At 41.9% G+C, this 22538-nt stretch overlaps 1 protein-coding gene across 2 annotated transcripts in view; it reads left to right on the forward strand.

Annotated features, from left to right (window-relative positions):
• smoc2 (SPARC related modular calcium binding 2) overlaps positions 1 to 22538 on the forward strand; it is a 29098-nt gene that overhangs the window by 6055 nt on the left and 505 nt on the right. The window contains exons 2-12 of one of the 2 annotated variants that reach the window (XM_017424361.3): positions 2281 to 2443; positions 6261 to 6358; positions 7208 to 7307; positions 8787 to 8831; positions 12061 to 12141; positions 13062 to 13133; positions 14902 to 15088; positions 16723 to 16805; positions 21127 to 21226; positions 21359 to 21606; positions 21696 to 21733. In XM_017424361.3, coding sequence (XP_017279850.1) covers positions 2281 to 2443; positions 6261 to 6358; positions 7208 to 7307; positions 8787 to 8831; positions 12061 to 12141; positions 13062 to 13133; positions 14902 to 15088; positions 16723 to 16805; positions 21127 to 21226; positions 21359 to 21606; positions 21696 to 21733 — 1215 coding nt within the window. The remainder of the gene's footprint in view (positions 1 to 2280; positions 2444 to 6260; positions 6359 to 7207; positions 7308 to 8786; positions 8832 to 12060; positions 12142 to 13061; positions 13134 to 14901; positions 15089 to 16722; positions 16806 to 21126; positions 21227 to 21358; positions 21607 to 21695; positions 21734 to 22538) is intronic. The other variant, XM_017424362.3, reaches the window with a different exon arrangement.

The raw sequence follows: 22538 nt of genomic DNA on the forward strand, positions 1-22538 counted from the left end.
AACAGGACCAGGTTTAGAGCTCCAACAGGACCGGGTTTAGAGCTCCAACAGGACCAGGTTTAGAGCTCCTAACAGGACCGAGTTTAGAACTCCAAACAGGACCGAGTTTTCTCAACTGACTAAATTAACCCACTGTTGTCTAGGGAGACATATTTTTCTATTTTTCTTCATTTCATCTCTTCTGTACGATGTCCTGCTGCCAAAGATCATTACACTTTTCTAGAGTGAGACCCAAGTTTTGATGTATTTTTTGTTGCAGCTGCAGGAGGGAGTAACAAACTAAAAATGTGACAGAAAGCGAAGAAAAACAGCCGAATACCACCACGGCTCCTTCAGTATTAATGCAGTGATGTACAGTATGTAGGATTGGCATATTTCATCTTTGTAATTACTGCCCAAAAGGGAAACACAAATACAAAAACCCCCCAAAATTAGGCGTGGTAGTAGCTGAGCATCAATCCCAACACATCTCTCGAGATCTCAGAAAAGCTAAATGTTCATCTCGGTTGAGGAAAGTCTGCGATGATGTTTGGTTTCTGTAACTTTTATACTTTTCAAAATATTTCACTTTATTTAAAATGAAACTGACCAAACAAACACATCATTTATAATTTCAGATCATTCAATTTCTCGCTCAGAGGGGTTTTGTTACCATAAATAACTTTTTAAACTGCAGGTTTCTTACAGTAACATCTTTATTCAAGTTTTAAGTTTCATCTTTTCTTTTTATATGAAGTTTTTTGAAAAAACCTTCAGTCCTGAGGAGTTCTCCTCCCCCCGTCCCTCCTGGTTTTGCCTCCGATGTGTTTAAACGGGTCCGATCTGCCCAGAGAAAGATTTATGAGCAGATCTGACAGGCTGGGCTGTAGACCCCCCCCTTCCCCCCGGTGCCCAGGGCCACTTGTCTTTTATTTTTTAACGTTCATAGCGATCATTTAGGGAGAGGCTTTGACTCATAAATGCCTGGAAGGATAAAGAAAACTGGGAATATTTGCAGTGTCTAAACTGAACAAACACACAAAAGTCTAAAACTGGAAGAAAAAAAAGTCTGTTTCATTTGTGCAAACATGTTTTTATAAAAGCAAAAAGCAATAAATTTATCGAGGTTATTTGTTTCTGAATATGACTGACTTAAAGTAAATAAATCCCCCACCAGTCCCTGTGTAGCTGCACAAACATCCAGCTTCTTCAGTCTTTTCATTGATTGTAGCCGTCACAGCTTGTTGCCCCCCTCCCTCGCCAGCTTTGTGTGGCCCGTTAAAGCCGGGGGGGGGGCAAGCAACACAGGTGGCATTGACTCAGGTGTGCCGATGCATTCAGACACAAATCTCCGTCCTTGTTGCTCCTTTCACGCCTAAGTCAGACATCTTCAGGACGAGTCCAGGTGGAAAGCTGTGCAGGTGTTGCCTCAGAGACAAAGACGGCAGGAAGTGGAGCGTAGAGCCATCCTGCTTGGTGCTGACAGGATCTTTTTGTTATTCCCCGCTGTTTTAATTAAATAACTCGAGAAACCGATGAATGATTTCACTGAAATTGGCTAAAGAAGCTGAAACTGAGTTGTTAAAACTAACAGTAGCATAAAAATACAAAAACAGAACCAGTATCTGGATCAGATTTCAATGTTTCTGAAGGAAATAAAGAGATCTGGGGAAAGTATTGAGAAGACTATAAAGGAAAATAAAAAATTAAAATCACAGCACCCATCTCCTGGATGAGTTGAAGGTTTACTAAAATAGCACAAAGTCTGCAGAAGTGGTTAGTTATCCATCAGAGCGCCCTCGTTACTGTTCGGCTAATTTTTTGTTTCCGTCTCGATTTTTTGATTCTCTCTTCCAGCAGCTTTGGAAACAAGAAGAACAGCTCAAAGCAATCCTACATTCACATTAATGGTTGTTTGATGAAATGATTTAGAAACCCCAGCCCTGTTTGGAGCTCTGCATCTCAGACAGACTTGATATTGAAGGGATTTTACTGAATCACAGTTTAGGTTTTATGGTTGTAGAAGATTTTACCATAGCATCTTTAGATTCTAAAGTTCCAAAAATCTTTGCAAACTCTTTTTATTCTCTCGATATTTACATTTCTGATACAGTTTATGGATCAAAAGATAAAAACATGTTTCACCCAGTGTGTCTCGCTGCTATAAGACTTAGAGTTTTCTCTCAAATCCCCCCAGAGGTCAGAGGTCAGACACCCAAACTCTCATTGACTTCCACTGTATTCGAGCTCAGAATCTTTCCTTTATTACTGTGCTGATGTCCTGCCCTCTCTCCTCTGCAGTTCCTGCGGGTGGATCAGGATAAGGAGTGCAACATGGAGTGCAGCGGAGCGCCTCGGAAGGCCCTGTGCGCCTCCGACGGCAGGACCTTCACGTCTCGCTGCGAGTTCCTGCGGGCCAAGTGCCGCGACCCCCAGCTGGAGGTCAGCCGGGGCCCGTGCAAAGGTCGGGTCACAAGTCACGCTTCAGCGCCGCCTAATGCATCACGGGGGAAGGGGGGGGTCGGATTAGACGTTAGTGGGTTAAATTCGATTCTGCATAATTGGATCTCTGAGTGCTGCGAGGAGAAGCGGGGTCAACAGTTTCACACCATCCCTGGGATGTCGTTAATTTGTTAAAATACAACTTTTGTGAAAAGGGCGATCATGTAATTGTGTCTGTATGTGTCTGTATGTGTGTGTATTTGTTCGTCTGTCTGTTAGCAAAATATCTCATGAACCGTTGGACAGATTTTAATGAACATCTACAACTGATGAACTTTGAGGCTGCCACAGCGATTCAAACTTTAACCAACACAAAAATGTCTTCAACTCAGTCCGTTTTTCATGTATTGAGCTAAGATTTGGTGTGGTAGTAGCTGAGAGTCATCCCCAGCACGTATTCTAACCGATCTTATCTTGGTTTAAACTTTGGCATGCAAGGCGGCAGGAAACGTGCATTCCTTGAAGAAACGCTCGTTTCTTTTGAAAGGGTTGGAACTCTCTGAAGTGATGGTGAAACAAAAATCTACAAATGTGACGAACGGGAGACGAGGAATGAAGCGTGAGAGGGGAAGGGCAGTCAGAGAGGTCAGACAGCTCACAGACTCCCTTATTGTTGTTGTCCTTGTTGGAAGGAAGAACCCATACACCCCCCGGTGACCCCAACCCGCTCACTAACTCTGTAATGCCAGTTTATGGCCCAACACAGCGAGGATAAAGCCTCTTTCATATGATGGAAAAGAGCTCGATGAGGCTGACAGTGACTCAGGAAAACAAAGACTAGAAGTGAATTAAAGTTGTACTGTAAGCATCATTAAAGGACAGTCTGGGGATTTTTACAGTGATGTTCTGGTAAATAGCTTGAGCTAAAATCAGCAAAACCTGCAAAAACCTAAATTTAGCAAAACGACAGATAAAAGCTAAACACAACAAATTCGTATCCAGAAGCTAAGTGTAGCAAATCATTAGCTGAAACCTTTAGTTAGTACAAACAAAACAGTAGCTAAAAGCTATAAGTAGCATAAGAATTCAAGTAAAGAGCCAGCAGCTGAAGCAGAACGATGTTTCTGAAGGAACTGAAAAGATCTCGGTGTATTTCTTATGTTTTGTAAATAAAAATAAGTAATAAAACAGTATAAAAGTTACAAATATTGAAAGTCGTACTACACTATTCTCAATTAGGTTGGACATTTTTGATATATGAACGATTAAATTGGCACTAAGTATGCAGAAGTTAGAAACAGTATCACTAAGGGATAGTCTGACTTTTAAAGTGAAGTGAAGCCAATCAGTTATCATTCAGTCGCAGAGCGTGGATCGTGGAGAAAAGGGCAATCTCCTGAGACATGGACGCAAGAGGAAGTGCAACCCCAGGTAGATCAGACTGACGGTGCAGAGAGAAGATAAAGAGCTGAAGAAACCATCAGAAACCATCTGTCACATTTTGAATCATACTGACAGAAGAAGACCCAAGAAAAGCACAAAAAAGGCAGACAAGAATTCACCAACATGCACGCTAACAAACCCCAAAGTTTCTGGCCACATCCATTGTTTGCTTTTTTTATTATTATTGTTGTGAAATAAATCTATTTTCATCTTTATGTTTATGGAGATTGTGTAAAGTTAAACAATCCAAAGTGTAGTGGTTTAATATTAGCTTATTTTTTCTGATTATTGCCTGAAAAATTTTAAAACAAAAACGTTTGGGCCCCTCGTTTGGCTAGCCGTTAGCCTAGCCTGGATGAAGACTTCTGCCTCCTTTTCCATCCTCTGTGCTCTCTGACTGACGTCACGGCAGAGAAGGTGCTAACTACTGATAACTACCTGACAGAACATCACTGCAACATCCAAAACTTAATCCTCCTGAAGCCCTTAAAAGAAAGAGAGAGGTAGAGAGGTAGAGAAGTCCTTGTAACTTCGGGGAGTTAAAATCCCATCGACTGTGATTGAATTAGCAGCAGAAATAAACCAGAGGACCCGTCTGTCCTGAAAGCACAGGGATGGGATTGTGTTTAAGCGGCTAAAAGTGGCACCACATTTGTTTTCTATCACTGCGCTCCGATGATTCAAGTGTCCTGTCATTTTTTCCGTTTTTGGTCGGAGCCCCCAGGAGAAGGGTGATGGTTTCGGGTTTTTCCAATGCTGCTAACTTTAGAACGTCTCGCGTCTTGTCCCCCCTGTCCTCAGCAGTGGCACACACCCTCCGGACTGAGACAAAACAGCCCCCATCCTCTTGCATCCTAATAACAAACACGCCACCGAATGCCAGCTATTTTACCAAAGTGGTGAAGGTTTATTTTTTAAAACTCATTATGAGTCACTGTTTTAATGTGAAGCATCAGGCTCCACCGGCTCTAATCACAACAAGTTCCCTTCAAACTCGCTGCGGCTGAACAAGTGTTTGCACAGCTGGGGCTGTTGGCCAGGTGAGCCGGGGCACCTGTGGAATGACGGGATGAGCCAACGAAGCGTGTGTGTAAAGACTAAGGTGCAACAAAGGCACAGCGTTCCTTAAAGCAATGCATATCGCCCGCCGCCTTTCGTGCCAGATTTTACATCAATTTCATCTTGTGATGAGGGGAGAGAGTTAAAACCATTTTAGTCTGCAATGTTACAGAATATCGTGGTAGTGCTTAAAGTGTACGTTGGAGATGACTCTCAGCTACTACCACACCAGATTTAACTCATTATCTGAGTTATAGCAGTTTTCTGTCAGGATTTGGGGGTTTGTTGTTTTTTTTTTTTTTGTGATTTCTTTTGCATTTTGGGTTATTGTTTTCGTGTTTTGTCTTTGTTTTGTTTCTGCCTTTTGTGTTCTGTCATCGTTCACTTCTCCTCTGTTTATCTCTTGTCCTCCCGCCACGCCCATCTTCACCTGTTGCTAATTTTAATCACTCACCTGTGCCCACTTCCCCTAATCATCCTCAGCTTTAAAACCTGGTCACTCTCTCCACTTCCCCGTTGGTTCATTGTCTCTGGTGTAGCTCTTGTCTTCTGGTTCCCACGCCTGGCCTCGCCCGGCCTCACCTTTTTGTGTTTGTATTTTGTTAAGTTTAGTTTTGCTGCCTCGCCAGTCATTTTTTTTTTGTTATATAAAAACATAAAAACATTTATTATAAATGTTTAAATTAAAAATGATTTAATTTAAACATTTTCTTGTTTTTTAAGGTTGATTAGCTACAGTGGCCATCTTGAATTGGGTTGATTTCAAAAGTTAGATGCTCATCCAGTGATTACTTTCTGAGAGTTTCACTAAAATCTGTCCAGGTTCATGAGATATTTTGCTAACAGGCCAGCAAACACACTCAGACTCGGGTAAAAGCATTATTCTGCCGAAAGCTTTGAGGGGACAGTTTGAGCTGAACTTAGCAGATGGTCAAAGTTTAGGAGGATAGGGAGACAGATATTCAGGACGGGGTTTTCCTGTGCATCAGCTCTTTCCTCGGGTGGCTGGAATATTTTGCAGGATGAAAATGAGCTGTCTCACTCAGTAATGGTTTTACCACGAGGCGCTGCGCAGGTCTGCAGGACCCGCTTCTATTCCGAGCCACAAAACTAACGTCCTGAACCATTTCCCCTCCTGTCTCCCCTTTCGCTCTCCGCATTTCTCCCCCTTCTTTCCTCCAATTCTTCCTCGCCGTCTACGAGATTCAACATCTTCCTCCGGCTTTTTAAGTATGTTGGCTTCATAGTTGTGGTGCAAAAGAAAATAGTTGAGCTGTGGTTTGAGTGATGAGTCCCTCTGATGTTTGGTGATTCTGGTGATTTGTGGTGCTCCTCAGAGACTTCCAGATGTGTAGCAGAGAAGAAGTACACAGAGCAGCAGGCCAGGAGGCAGGTCTTCGTGCCCGTTTGTAACCCTGACGGCACATACAGCGAGGTAACAATGAACACATCTGTGGAAGAATGAAGTGGCTAAAATCAGCAAAACCAGAGCTAAAACACAAAATTAACAAAAGCTAAATGTAGCAAAACACTAGCTAAATATGTGTAGCTGAAAGCTAGAAAGAGCACAACTGTAGCTAAAAGTTAAATGTAGAAAAACTGTAGATAAAAGCTAATTTTAACATGTTTGGCTTGCACTTATACTTGTATAGCGCTTTATCTAGTCCAAGGACCCCAAAGCGCTTTACACTACAATCATTCACCCATTCACTCACTGATGTTTAAAACAGATTTAATTTAATTTCAGTAGCATAAAGCTAAATGTAGCAAAACTCTAGCTAAATAAGTGTAGCTAAAAGCTAGAAATAGCACAACAATAGCTCAAAGCTAAATGTAGCAAAAAACTAGCTAAAATTAATGAAATTGTATCTAAACTAAATAGCTTTTAGCTACAGTTTGTTGTGCTAAGTGTACTAATTAATAGCTAAAAGCTAAATGTAGCAAACCTGCAGCTAAAAGCTGAAAGTAGCTTAAGAAGACAAAAGCAGACTAATAGATTTCAAAGACAAAATGTTTTTGAAGGAACTGAACTTAATGTGTTTTTATGGGGAAAGAAGTTTTGTAAAGCTGAATATTTAAAAAAAATACAATAAAGTTAGAAATGCAACAAATCATAGCTGCTATTCTAGATTACAAACACGTACAACAGTCTTAGGAAATCAAGTTTTATTTATTTTAATTTAAAGCCACGGTTTAAACCTTTTGCCTGTTCAAATGAAGCATCTCATTTTTACAGATTCCTGGTTTAGCTCGTGCTCACCTCGTGTCGTATTAATCGTTTCAGGTTCAGTGCCACAGCTTCACCGGATACTGCTGGTGTGTCACACCTAACGGCCGACCCATCAGTGGCTCCGCAGTAGCCAATAAAAAGCCTCGATGTCAAGGTGGGTGACATGTGGCGACAGTATAACATGGTAGTCCATATTTGTGAGGGATCAGAGTTTTGGTCTTCGGTTCTGTGGGAAGCTGGTGTGTGACTGGACCCAGGGCCACCCCGGGACTGATCACAGCTCAAGCCACTGCGCTGCGGTCTAAACAAACCCGGTGAAAATCCCTGCTGCAGAGTTGAGCAACAAGCTTCAAGTTTTCCTGTAAAGAGTGTAAAAGTTCCTGGAGGATATTCTCTGCCGTACAACAAACTAACCAATGCCACATGTCCTCTTTGTGATTCCGACTGCAAGGGAGGTTCTGTCTCAGTGGTTCTGCAGGAGCAACAAGATCGTATTTTCCACCTTTAATTGGATTATAGTTAGAAAGAAAACTGTAGTAAAACAGCATTCTCTTTGTTAGGGATTTGAGTTGATGCAAACGAGAGAAATAAATGATGAGCACCGAATGACTTTGCTGAAATTTGCTAAAAGAAGCTGAAAGTTAAATGAATCAGAACCGAAGCTAAAAGCTGCACAATTGTAGCCAAACAGATGCTAAATATAGCAAATGGTGAAGCTAAAATCAGCTAAACAGTGGTTAAAATGAGGAAAATGGTGGCTCAAAGCTAAAATTGGTAAAACTGTAATATTTTCTGTGCAAATACAGTCTGACTGCTGCGCACCGAATGACAGCTGAAATTAGCTGAAGAATTAGAAACAAGGTTAAAGCTAAAAGAAGCGTAACAGGCAGGAAAAGCTAAAAAGCTAAAAACTAAAACTAGTGAGAAATGAGCTAAAAGAAGCAAAACATGAGCTAAAATCCAAAAGTAGAACAACTCTTGCAAGAAATAGCACAACGCTAAAAGTAGCAAAAAACGTCTGAAAGACAAGCAGAATACCAGCTAAAAGGAGCTAAAAGCAGCAAAAGAAGACAAATATAGTGCCAGTTTCAAAGACAACAATGTTAGCAGCAATGTTTTTCGGTGGGTAATTTTATTTTAAATAAAGTTAAATGATTTGAAAAGCATAAAACCTACAAAAACTAAAGTCACACCACTTATCTCCTGAATGAACTGAATGTTTTGATATATAAATAGTTAAAAAAACATAAGTTGAAGGAGCTTGATGGCAAAAAGAAGTGTGGAAAAATAAAAAAACATGAAAACTTTAGTGTGAATGCTGAGTCAGCGTTCAAATAACTATGTAACCTGAAATCAATGTAGAAACATAAAATGTTTATTTTACTGCAGTCATCAGCTAAAAAGTGTTTTATAGCAGCAATCATTAGCTATTAGCTCATCAGTCTGGACACAAATAAACTTTTTTTTTTTCAAACTGAGGTCATTCAAAGAGCCATCTGCGACAGGTAAGACATTAATTATTGATAACCTTGACTCAGACTTGTGGGTAAAAGTCCTTAAATGTATTGTTTGTTGTCAGAAGTAAAAACTTAAGTTTGATCGATTTTTGTTTTGATTCTGTCGTCTTTTTCAGGATCGAGACACGATAAACTGACCACGAAAGCGCCGCGTAAAGAAGGTGAGAATTTAATTCAAAAACAAGGAACTCTCAGGAACACATCGACTCTTTGTGAACGCTTGTTTAGCCTTGGTACCTTAATGTCAGCACTTTGGCTCAGACACACTCGGTTGTTGACTTAACGGGTACAAATGTGGGCTTGTGCAACTCCGTTCACTTCTGACCACTGCACACTATGATGAATACCCCTTCAGCTTATTGAAAGGAGCCAGCCAACCACAAAAAAGCAAACTGAAGGAATACGTTTGTCAGTTGTGATCAGGTCACTGAAATGTAAATAAGCTTCTTTTTCTTTTTTTCCTTTCATTGTACTGGAAATGATCGTGGATGGAGCCAAACCAGTTGGAGGTACTGACACAGTGCTGTCAAAACAGGTTTAGTGTTGCAGGAGTAATGCTTGTTTTCTCTTGTGTTTTTATGTGTGTTTGTGTGTGTGTGGAGGGGTTTGTGTATTCATGTTTGATTTACGTGTCTTTCTGCTTCTCTGCATCTGCGTTGGAGTCACCTGAAAAGACCTGCCTGTGTCCAATCTGTCATTTTAACAGAGTGTGAGCAGTCTGAAGGCTATATATTTACAAAAATACACAGCAGCCTGTAAGTACCTGGTAACTGAAGGGTACATACTTGCTACCCACTGCAGCATGTGTACCTGTTACTTTCAGGGTACGTACCTGGTACCTACAGCATATGTACCTGGTCCTTATCAAGTACGTACCTGGTCCTTATCAAGTACGTACCTGGTATCTGCAGCATATGTACCTGGTACTTACAGGGTACGTACCTGGTCCTTATCAAGTACGTACCTGGTCCTTATCAGGTACGTATCTGGTACCTGCAGCATATGTACCTGGTCCTTACAGGGTACGTACCTGGTACCTGCAGCATGTGTACCTAGTCCTTACAGGGTACGTACCTGGTCCTTATCAAGTACGTACCTGGTCCTTATCAAGTACGTACCTGGTCCTTATCAAGTACGTACCTGGTACCTGCAGCATATGTACCTGGTCCTTACAGGGTATGTACCTGGTACCTGCAGCATGTGTACCTAGTCCTTACAGGGTACGTACCTGGTCCTTATCAAGTACGTACCTGGTCCTTATCAAGTACGTACCTGGTACCTGCAGCATATGTACCTGGTCCTTACAGGGTACGTACCTGGTACCTGCAGCATGTGTACCTGGTACTTACAGGGTTACCTGGTACTTACAGGGTACGTATCTGGTACCTGCAGCAAGTGTACCTAGTCCTTACAGGGTACGTACCTGGTACCTAAAGGGATATTTACAGGGAACCTAGCAGGACCAAGCTGTAGTACGAAGTGACTTGTTATGCTGTAATTACCAGGTATGTGCCTAAAACTTAAAAATGTAAGTACCTGGTTCCTACCAGTTGTGTACCAGGTACTTACTGGGTTCAGAACTGTCTTATGAAGTGACTCGTTACACTGTACTTACAGGGTGTGTACCTAGTACTTACAGCGTACCATGCTGCATTACTGCATGTTTTCCTCTGACTTCACTTCAGAAATTGTGTATTTTTGCCCGATTTGTTTAACTGATGTGATTTTAATGTTCACAAAGAAGGTGGTTTGGATTTTTTTCAGATTGATTCCGAATGTGTTTGTGTTTTTATGAGAGAGAAAGTACATATACATTACTTTTCTGTTTGCCACACGGGTTATTCCTGTCAGTGTGACTTTTGCGTCTTTCCCACTGTAAGTATGGTGTCCGCCTCAGCCGAGTCCCCGCACATACGTCGAGGGGAAACACAAGAAACCGAGAAAGGAGGAGGAAGAGTGTTGGGAGAAAGGGGGGAGGACGGGAGGTGACGGGGGTGGGTTGTGGTTCAAACTCAACTGCTTGGATAAACAGGGTGGTGAAAAGCAGAATAAACTGTAGGTTTGTGGCGTGCCAGCTCTGAAAACAGCTGGGATTGCATCAATATTTGGGTTCAAAAGAAGCCAACTGGTACAATTTCATGACAGCATCTCATTCACTTTTATGATCAGAATATCAGCAGTTAGTGCATTTATGTTTTTTTTGTTTTGCAGGCTGAAATCATATGCTGCTAACGACTGACAAACAGCAGTAAAACTAATGCCTTCTGACCACAAATAGCGCGAGGGGTTTCCCTGGCAGATGCTAAAAGAGGTGTTGGAGTAAAGATTATCATTAGTGGTTTATCATAAACCCAGATCACAAATGCACTTTTTAAACGGCATTTCCGCCCTCGAATCGAGCTGAATAATCGCCTGTTTGACTTTATGAGTTTTAACCCAACCCGATAAGTGTGAGAAGATGAACAGCCGGCTTGGGAACCTTGAAATTAATGTAAACATGATTTTTCAGTAGGAGTTTATTGGTATCTAATGTGTGGCTCCCAGTTAATATATGCTTGGTCTCAAACACAAACGGAGCTTTAATTTGAAGCCAGTATCTCACTGAGCTGTGACTGCTGGAGACTCGTTGGTGAACGGTATTTATAAAGGAGTTTTTAAAATGTTTTAAGATGATCTCTGGAGTTCCGCTTGAATTTTGAGCATGTGCACAAACAATTTGTGATAAATTTCCTTTTAAAAATAGTCAGCTTTGGCAGCCTCCAGCCATCCTACATCCCTGAATGTTTTCAGCTAAAAACCACTCCGACAATAAATAATTATTATTTAATAACTGGGCCCAATTTACCTATCGTCATTTCCAAATTGCACATGAAAATAGGCAGCGGTTTCCAAAATCTGGCCTCTCAAACTTCAAACTCTTTGCCTGTTTTCTTACTGTTTTGAGCCACCAGTTAGTCTCCAGCAGGCCGGTGAGATGCTACCCTAAAGGTTAATCCAGTTTCACCCTCAGCAGTTCTTTTTGTCCTCATGTTCCTTCCACAGGTCAAACATAGAAGTTAATTGCTTTTTTTAATTCGTATTTTCTCCCCACTTTTACACAGCTCTCATATTTTATTTAAGAAAACAAACAAGGATGACCAGTTTCTACTCTTCCTTAACTGACCTCAATCCATCCTTTTTAGCATTCCCACCCATCACCACAAGATTTATGAAACCACTATGCTGTACTTCTGTGTTTCTGCTCCTTTTCCAGTCTGTTTTATCCTTTTAGCACACATGCATCCTTTTCTGTATCATTACACATTTCATTGCTTCTTTCTTCACCGGGCAACGTGCAAAATCTCACATGGTTAAAGTTCTCTGATCTGAAACTATCTCTTGTAATTGTAGTCTCCTTGCAAATATTCTCCATTCTAAATGCAGATGAGACTGTCACTGCGGTGGTTCCACAGCCTGTCACAGAAGAAGAAGGTGAGCGTTTATGAAGTAGTCTGTGTAAAAAAAACATAAAAATGTGTCTGTGTTTTAAGATGCCACTGACCGCATCAGAGGTTTTATAGTGGAACCCAAATTTAGTCTCAGAAACATTTAGTTCTGAGCTCAGGAATCATTAACAGACCTGCAGGAGGAATTTTGGAGCAGAATCAGGAGGTCATGCCTTCCTCCAGAAAGCCAAAGCATGCAGACATGTGATGGCAGGTACTGGGGTTTGTAAAATACAGAAAACTAAAACTAGAATGACTTGTGCAGTAGCTACACCAGGCAATAAGTTGAGACTGGATGTTGATTAGGTTGAGCAGGTCAGAACCACATCTGTAATTTGAGGGGCTTGGGGAGAGAGAAGATTGTGACTAGTTGGAGGAGATGCCACAAACAGAGAACAGCAAAAGGTCTCGTGACGAGGAACCCTCCAACTTTCCTCCAAGCCAGAGTCTTCCAGACTAAAGGGTCAACCGTAACCTTTGAGCTGGAGCATAAATAGATGCTGATTGACTTGTTTCCACCTGTGACAACTTAAAATACCGTCTCTTATGGTCTTTGACTGGGGGCGCTGCCAGCTAACATCCGGATGGTGGGATTTGACAAAGTGATGCAACAAGAAGCAGCCCTTAGTTTCTGACTGTTTCTCTCCACCTGCCCTCTTCAGAAAAAGAACAAGGATCTGTCAAAGACAAGATATACACTTGAAACTAATTTGTTTCAACTAATTGAAACTAATTAGTTTACAAGAAGAAGCTGACTCCTGGTGTTTTATGTTAAATTAATACTGACGCTCAAAGTGACTAAACTGTTTCTGCAGCACAGAAGTTTTAGAAGTACCTGTTCTGGCTCAGATTACATTTGCATTTGTTCTGGATTCCTGGTAATAAATCTGTCTTGGTGTTTTGCAGAAATCACGTCCCAGTCCCCCTCTTTGTGGACAGAACGGGAACGCAGCCGGCAGAACAGAACCAGAGCATCTCGTGAGTTTGAAACAATGGCAAACCTTTTTGTCTTACTTGCGTGAGCAATCCATCTTCCTTTGAGTCAGTTCCTGTCTTTTAAGGACAGTGAAAGCTATAAGTCTTGGTGTTGAAGTGCACCAGGCTTTGAGGATCTGCTTCACTGTGGTTTCTGCTTTGCAACAAGTCTGTAATTATCATCACATGGCACAAACACAGGATCTCCCACTCTCCTCTTTTTTACACACGTGCATGTTTGTCTTTATATCCCTTCTTTGCTCTTGGGGGAAGAGTTAAATTTCATATTTTAGGCAGGCTCAAAGATGAGAACCTTCTGTGCATGTGTGGCTTTCAGTGTGAATTCCATTATCATAATTTACAACCGTTAAAAAGCCTGAAAAATGCAGCATTGATGGTTTTGATTACCATATATTCTTTGAGGTATTGGGGTGAGAAAAAAAAAATAAAAAACTCCCGCTCCTACAAAGACAGTCCATACAGATGAAGTGGAGCGAAGAGACTTGGTTTAGAAAGCAGGGAGGCATTTCATTTGGTCTCTTCTGAGCCGGTCATGAAAACAAACAGAAACAGAATATCCATAATCCCGCAGCAGCATCTGAGCCTCGAGGCTGAACAGTGGGACAGCTTGGAAATTAAAGCTCCTTCTTCCAGTCCTGATTTTAATGCTCTTATCTTTATCAGAGAGCAGCATGGCAGAGGAGAAGAAAAGAAAAAGCCTAAATAGATCCTGCTGAGGCTGAACAGAGTCCCATCTCTGTCCCATCAAGACAGATAGAGGACAGAATTGTAAAGAATTGCATTCTTCCTGGAGATTTTGAACATTTCAACAAACAGGATCCTCGTGTGGGTTTGTGAAGCCTGAGTGAGCTTTTCTGTTCCTCACACAAACACCCACAAAGGGCAGAGGAGTGTCCAGCTATTTACTTAACTTATTAACCTGTTAATGTTCGTAAACAGTGCCACGGGGCGTGGGGGGGGGGGATGAAACGGCACTGAGCACATCGTCATCCTCCACTGCGTCTGCCTCCTTTCTCTGAAGGAACTGAAACAAGAGCGGTGGAACGAAAGTGACGACAGAGCAGCTGCTTTCGTTTCTCTTTTAAATGTAAATGATTTCAGACACCCTGAATATCCAAACGTGTCGGTCAAGGCTGGTGAGAAATACTCCGACCTCATGGGAACGGCGTTTTCGGAGCCCCTTTAACGTGCTGCCGATGCTGGATTTTATCTACAGCCAAACCTTCGTGTCCTGTATTACTTCAGCTGATGAACAGCAACAACCTTAAATAGAGCAGAGCAAACCTTTATTATTATTATTATTATTAAACCTTTATTACACCAAAATATCTACAACCAATAAGGTCGGTATCACTTTACTGAACTGTCAATACAAGAAAAACAAAACGCTGCAGAAAATAAAAAACTATTTTATACATCAAGTGATATTCCTGCACTCTTGTGTTTCCAGTTTGAACCACAGGTTGTATATATTAAACAGTTTGTGCTTCACCTCTGCAGACTTCATGCTCCATGTCTTGTTTCCTGTTTCTGGTGTATTTTAAAAAGTTACAGCGCCACATAAAGCCCTGGCACCGCTCCTACAGCATCATCTTTCCATGTGGACGAAAACATTTAGAAACAGTGCCGTGTTTAAAAGGATGTTTTTAGAAATAAAAAAGAAAAGTTTATTTTGGGACAAGGCCTGAATGTTAAAGACATCCTTTTAGTTTGGCGACAGGCATGTGACCTTTGACCCTTCTCTCTCCAGCCCCATCGTGCGACCAGGAGCATCAGTCTGCCCTGGAGGAGAAGCGGCTGCGCGACAACGACGCTGTATTTGTACCGGACTGCGCCCACGGCGGACTCTACAAGCCGGTCCAGTGCCACCCCTCCACCGGTTACTGCTGGTGTGTGTTGGTGGACACCGGGAGGCCGATACCAGGAACCTCAACCAGGTGGGCCACAAATAACCCGAACCCGAACAGCAGATTACTTTAAGGGTGACACCAGAAACTGATGACCAAATCGCAGCTGTATCTAAATCAATCTGAGCTTTTAAAGTGCACCTCAGTCTTCATGTTCTAAATAAAAACATCCATTTCTTTTTTTCCTACTTATTGTCGATGGACGTAGAAACAGTCCGCCTGGAACAGTTTTATCCTGACAACAAAAGAGGAAAATGTTGTTGAAAGCACAAATAAACGGTTTAGAGAAAACCTTTCAACCAGTGAAGGTAGCTGAAATTACACTGTAGGGATCTGAAATTATAATTCTATAATTATTACTAAAATATATTCTGTGTATTCCCCAATAAAATATTGATGAGGGAGTCTCCAAAATGTCTCAAAACATTTGCGAGGGCTGCACAGTTTCCTCGCCTCACATAGATGTGAGTTTTCAGAAATGAAGCGAACTGGAACCAAACGAGGCGTGAACTCATCTGTGATGATGTGGATCATTACGCATTAAATGTGACGTCTCCCTCGCATTGTTTTCAAAATAAAGCTGAATTAACTCAGTTTAGCAACCCTGTTGGTGGTTAACCAGTTTCTTTTAACTAAATGCAGCGTTGCTGTGTGTCATCATTGTTCCTTTCCTCTGTGATGAGTCTGTTTGTTGTTGTTCAGGCTGTTAAATCCCACATCCAGCTGGTGACACAGACTGCACAGACAGAGCCCACTCACCTTGTCACAGGTCGACTGTTACGGCTCTGTGACTACCAAAGCAGCTCAGTGACACAGAGAAATTTGCCCGTTTTCTTGCATTTTTGGGTCCAGCAGCTGCAGCCCTGTGAGATGCTGGCTTGAGACAAAATGCATCCAAGTTTAATTCTAAGCAGACTGATGAGAGGAGGGCGGAGTGGGTGTTTGATGCCTTAAAACAGCTTGAAACTGTGGATTTTCCAACTTGTCCTGGGTCAGCATTTAACCCAGCTGCACAGCAGCAACAGGGACATAACCGTCTCTCCAAGGGAGGCTGTGAACGCTTCCTCGTGTCCCACGCTCCCCGTCTGCCTTCCTCATCATCATCATCACCCCCCTCCCGCCTTCTGTTCTCAGGAAGGCGGAGCTCCAAGTCCTTCCCTTATTTTGGATTAGTTTCACGCCCACTGGTTTGCCACAGAACAATTATTTGAACCCTTAAGCTGGGATAATTATCGCCTGCCTTATTGGCGGCAGGCGGCATTGTTTTTGTTAGCAAAATATCTCATGAAGCTTGCAGAACGTAATCATTTGCTTTACATCTACAACTAATTAAGCTTTGGAGTCAACCTGATGCAAGATGGCTGCTGCAGCCAATCAAACTTATCAAACATTGGCTTTAACGGAGTCAGTTTTAAAGATATTGAGCTCAACTTTGGTGCTGTAGAAGCTGACAGTTGTTCATAAAACTCTGAAATTACATATGATGATAATGTCAAAGTTTGACTAAAAAGGCTTTAACTCTCATTTCTCAACATAAAATTATCTTAGTCTGAAAATCTGGCACGAAATGCATTCGTCTGATTTAACAAGGACAGTTTTGCTCATGTAGATATCACCTTTCACCCAATGTTACTTTTACTTTTTTCACATTTTTACTGTGGCAGGTACGAACAGCCAAAATGTGACGTTAATGCCCGAGCCCATCCAGCCAAACCCAAGGACCATTACAGAAGCAGACATCTCCAAGGTACGTCCGTAATGGCTGCAGTTAGACGCCATTTTTTCTCCTCAGAGGTTTTTGGCCTCCAACTGCTGCCACGCTTTCAAGTTAGTAATAACAATGTGTGGCCATGTATTTGATACATTGTGGGGACAATTTTCCTAACATATACTACCTTGTGAGGACCAACTGCTCCTCGTGGGGACCAAAGCCTGGTCCCCACGAGGAGAAATGATGTTTTTGGGTTAGGGGTTAGATTTAGGACTAAGGTGTGAATTGAGTTTAGGTTTGGTTTAGGGTTAGCTATGTACTGGTAATGGTTAGGGTTAGGGTAAGGGTCAGGGTTAGGCTGTAGTTAGGGTGTAGAAATGAATGGAAGTCAATGGAAAGTCTCTGCAAAGATAGAGAGACATAACGTGTGTATGTGTGTGTGTGTAAGAGTGTGTGACATTAACACCGATGGTCAGGGAAATGCTTGATAAATAAAGGCTTGAGGTTTGCCAGATACTGCCCTTCACCGGTCAGCGAGCACAGAGACGGGGACAGACTGGGGGAGGATTAATCTTCGGCTGATATTTGAGATGGAGGATGGTGGAATGAAAGCGCAGAGGAGAATCAGTGGGGAGGTGAGGTGGAGATAATGGATAATAGGATGCCAGAGACAGGTGGTGATACTAAGACTGATGGTGGTGTAGATAATTAGACTGAGGGCAGAGGATCAGTCATGAGGTGGGCTCAGCTACATGTAAAACTGTGATTAAAGGATGTTTACAAGGTAGACTTTAACAAAAAACTACATGTTGGAGAAGTCTTTGCATCATGGTTGGACTACTGATGGATTCAACAACCATGCTCCACATTTGGATGCTAGTTGATCAGATGTCTGGTCATTTTTAAAGTGACGTTCTGTCAAATAACTATCAGGCGTGACATCAGTCAGCCGTCCTCCGATGCAAGGCTAATGGCTAGCCAACTGAGAGTTCATGTTTATTGTTTTTCAAGCTTATGAAAGAACTCCTCCTTTAAATTAATATAACAACGTGTAACAACGCTGTAATAACTATTGGTGACTATCTGACAGCGCGTGACTTCAAAAATGATCAGATTGTCCCTTTAAGGCTGTTTCATAATAGTCAAAAAAGCAAAAATTACAACCAAGCTTGCGTATATTCAGGTGATGCATGTTAGGAAAACATCTGATTTCAGTTATACGTTGTTAAATGCTAATGGCAATTAACATTACCCAACACAAAATGGCTTTTACTCAGTCAGTTTTATATGTTTGGCTAAAATATGCCTTCTTTCAAGGGATGCAAGGCCTTTAATTTGAGTTTTTATGCCACAACTCAACTTCATTTATCAGGTTTTTGTTGCAACAACCTAAGTCCCAGTTAAACCTGATTTTCTGAGTAAATTTGCTTCTTTCTTTCTTTCTTTCTTTCTTTCTTTCTTTCTTTCTTTCTTTCTTTCCTTCTTTCTTTCTTTCTTTCTTTCTTTCTTTCTTTCTTTCTTTCTTTGTCAACATGTTAATAATCCAGTAGAATCTGAACAGAGTTGCTTCTGTTTTGGTCTCATCAGCGACTGTTTATGTAACCGCAAGCCCAGATGGCGCTCCGCTCTGCAGGTGCTGCGTTTAGCACCACAACAATTCAGCTTCTGCTCGAGCGTCAGGGACTTGTTTCAGGCAGACGAGCAGATCGATCATAGATGGATCCTTGTTAGAGCAACAAATCTTTCCATCAGCCAGGTTTCCAATTATAAAACAAGCCACAGTTTAGGTTAAAAAAAAGTCTTGTTTTCTTTATAAGAAATTGCGTCAGTGACTGTAAACACTGTCAGAGTACAAAATCGGGGTAATTATAAACGTTGCCTTCACGTTGCTGTTGAAGAACTGGTGATGAGAGGTTTATGGGCCAAGAGGCGAGGAAGGAGCGACTTGCCTTGGAAAGCTGAGTGATTGGTTTGTTCGTCAGAGCGGGATCTTTGGGAGCTGCGGCTGTGAGTGCTGACAGGGCTCTGCTCCATCTGGTTCCAAAGAAAAACACTGCTTCTTATTAGCACTAACACACAGAAGTACACATGTAAATACACTCTTACTGGCAAAGGTTTCACAGGCTTTTGCAACTTGATTTCCTTCTGGATTATTATAAAACAAGACATCAGCCTTTTGCTTCTGCAGACTTGAAATGAACAGAAAATGTCCAAATGCAATTTTCTTTGAATGGCAGGAGGCACATTCGGGTTCTGCCTTTTGGGCAAAAAGCATCCCGACACACAGAGGCCGATTTGTTTCTCTCCCACAAGAAAACCCTTTGCTGCCAAAAAGGAAGGGACTAAACTACTACCTGATGGCTTCCCATTTAAATGAGCTGCAGAGACGCTCGGATTCCTGCAGCATTACGGTGAAAACACTGAACACTTTTCCTTCCAAGGGGACAAATGTGTCACAGTCTAGAATAATTCACCGCAAAAGGACCTGGAAGGGATCTTCTTTGGCCATTTGGGTCAAATATTTTACTGGCCTAGGGTCATGGAAGTCCTACTAAGTCCCTGATGGTTACAGCCGGGTGAGATAGAAGCTTTAAGGCGGAAACAAAGTGAAGCTGGTTGGGACAACAAGAAAACAGCACAGAGGTGATGGGCTAATGGTGATAGCTCACATCACAGTGGTAATGTTAAGTTTATTTTAAAAATTCATGATTTGCACCAGCAGGAACCCTGCATTAACATTCCTCCCTTATGAGAGGAACATCTTCACCGACCTGGGAGTGAAAATGGATCCTTCTTTAAAACTAAACAAAGTTCTGCTTCTTTCTGCTGGAACAGCTGTCTAAAATAAAGTCCATCCTGTCTGAAAGAAATCTTGACAGGAGTACCTGCTTTTATATCTTCTCAGCTTGATTACTTTAATCTTTCTGGATCAGTCGTCTTCTGTTGCAGCTCCATTTTGAACACATTTCCCCCGTTTCGGTGGCTTCCAGTCCACTTCTGAACTCATTTTAAGATTCTTTTGTTTGTCTTTTAGTCTCCTAACAGGTCTGTCCCTGTTCTTCTGTTGGTTCCAAGGACTCGATGTGAGCTCAGAGGTGATGGAGCTCTTCCCAAACTCTGGAATGATTGGCTGCATTAAACAGGCTCCTTCGTTTAAAAAAAAAACTTTTTTACTCCCTCACCTTTGACCCACTCTGAGAGGATGACTGTGATCTTATTGTTAGATATTTCCTCTTCTCCTGTAGATTTATGTTTGTTTTATCTTTTGTCCCACGCCTGTTTGTTTCGTTGTTCTGATTGCTGCTCTGTAACTAAAGTGGTACGGTAAATCTTTTGAAATTAGAGTCGTTGTAAGAGTTGAAAACACTACACCGGTGTTCGTAATTACTGTCCGCTGGCTGCAGTGGAAATGAGTTAACCCGTCGTTAAAAGGCTCTATTCTGCCTGTGACAATGGAGGAGTTTTGGGATGTGAATGTTTCAGCCCTTGGCTCTGAAAGGCGGAGTGATGGCTGGGTGTTTACCTCCAGCGCTGGCCGCCACCTGTTAGCGAGGCACAAAGTGTGCTATTATCTCCAGAACAGGAGAATCTGGTCCCTCGGGGGCCTGGGCCGTAAAAAGAGCAGCAACCTGTGGAGAATTTCTTCCTCTCCTCCGCGGCCAGAGTAAGGAAAGCCTTCAGCTCTTCTACAACAAACATCTTAAAAGTTTACGGCCCGACAGACATTTACTGTCATCGGGGTCATTTCCTTCAGCGGTGTCCCTTGGATTGTAGGGTTTGGTTTTTAATAGAAAGAGGAAGAATTTTATGTTTGGGCCACCAGCTGATTGTGTTACCCAACACAAATTGTGTTGTTTTGTCTCCGGATGATTGATTTGATTTATGAGCAATAGTGTCTGTTAGCAAAATATCTCATGAACATTTTAATTAAACTTTCAGAACTTAATCACTGGGTGTACATCTACAACTAATGTTTGGAGCCAATCCAATTCAAGATGGTTGCCACAGCCTCCTACCTTACTAAAGCACAAAAATGGTTATAATTCAGTCACTTTTACAGATATTGAGCCAACATTTGGTGTGGTAGTAGCTGAGAGTCATTCACAACACATAACTCTGTGCGTCACAGAAGGTTTTGATCTCTGGCGTGAAAACGGCGGGCGATATGCATTCCTTCGAGCATGCATCGATCAGTCCTCCTGCGGTGGAAGCGTTCCAATATTTCTGCATCGCTTTTGACCATGAAAATGTTTTTATTGAGACACATTTCTTCGTAAATACACAGCACCTTTAATCCCCGTATGAACTGAATACTGTATGCTCTCAGACGCTCATGTCTGTGCGGTTTATTTTCCAGGCTGCCCCGGGGCAAAGAAAACAGAGTTCCTGACAAGTGTTCTTGATGCGCTGTCGACAGACATGGTGCATGCTGTCACAGATCCAGCATCTGCTGGAAGGTACGGCATTTGGAAAAGGATGTCTTCATCTTTTAATTACTTATGCATGTAAAGTGCACAAATGTATGAACCTCACCAAACTTCATCCTGATAGTTATCTGATAATCTGAAGAACTGATCCCTGACCTTTAGGATTGCCGAGCCGGACCCCAGTCACACCCTGGAGGAGAGGGTCGTCCACTGGTACTTCAGTCAGCTGGACAAAAACACCAGCGGGGACATCGGAAAGAAGGAGATCAAGCCTTTCAAGCGCTTCCTGCGCAAAAAGTCCAAGCCGAAGAAGTGCGTTAAAAAGTTTGTGGAGTACTGCGACATCAGCAACAACAAGGCGCTGTCTCTGCAGGAGCTGATGGGCTGCCTGGGGGTGACCAAGGATGACGGTGAGCTCAACAACATCATTTTCTGTAAAGTCCGAAGGCGTTTCTACATGAACCTTAACAGATGAATGTCGTCCAACTGTGTCTTACAGGGTCCAAACCAGGAGAGGACTTACCTTCCAGTAAGCTAGTAAGTAAAGTAGCTGCATGAGAAATTAGCAGCATAATTACAGTCAGTCTGTAAGGTTGTTTTATCTGTTTGATATTTTCTTAAACTATGTTTTCTTCTTAGTTTATCAGACCCTCCAGGATTTTGCGATGTTGCAACTATTAACGCAAACCCCGCGAAATCTAAACTTTTAGCAACTTTGCCCAAAACACTGCAACTTTCCCGCAACTTTAACCCAATTTTTATTGTTTCTAAAGTGATTCGCCACCGTTTCTGCGGTCTTGTCTCTTCTTCTGCCAAACATGTGAGGAGAGCTGCAGACCAGGGACAATCCAGAAATGGTCATGAATGTCAGTTTAGAAGCTATCAAAGTTCTCAAATAAAGCACCTTTTGAGAATGTCAGTGTTTGTTGGGAATTATCTTACAAAACTAGGAAGTATTTTTGGTTTATATATTAAAAATTATAGTTTTTTATTGATTCTAGTAAAAAAAAAAATTGCAACTTTTAGGAAAATGCCCCACGAAATCCTGGAGGGACTGGTTTACTCAAATTTTTAAAAAACTGTTCCAACCTTTTGGATTTCCACATCACTGATGGTGAGCATGCACAAAACAGGCTGCAACGTCACAACGTCTGTTGTTTCTTTTTAAATCTCCACTTTGGAAAGCTTTTTTTTTTTCATTTAATTTTCCTCACCAAAAGTTTTCTCTGTGCATGGAAAGTGCAGCATAAAGTCAATTTTTAAAAAATATCCAGAGCAGTGAAGGCGGGTCCTAAAGCAGAAATGTGGAGTCCAAGTCCAAACACACATGTGTATATTTAAC

The sequence above is a fragment of the Kryptolebias marmoratus genome, linkage group LG22 (assembly GCF_001649575.2).
Source record: "Kryptolebias marmoratus isolate JLee-2015 linkage group LG22, ASM164957v2, whole genome shotgun sequence".
In the NCBI taxonomy this organism is placed as follows: domain Eukaryota; kingdom Metazoa; phylum Chordata; class Actinopteri; order Cyprinodontiformes; family Rivulidae; genus Kryptolebias; species Kryptolebias marmoratus.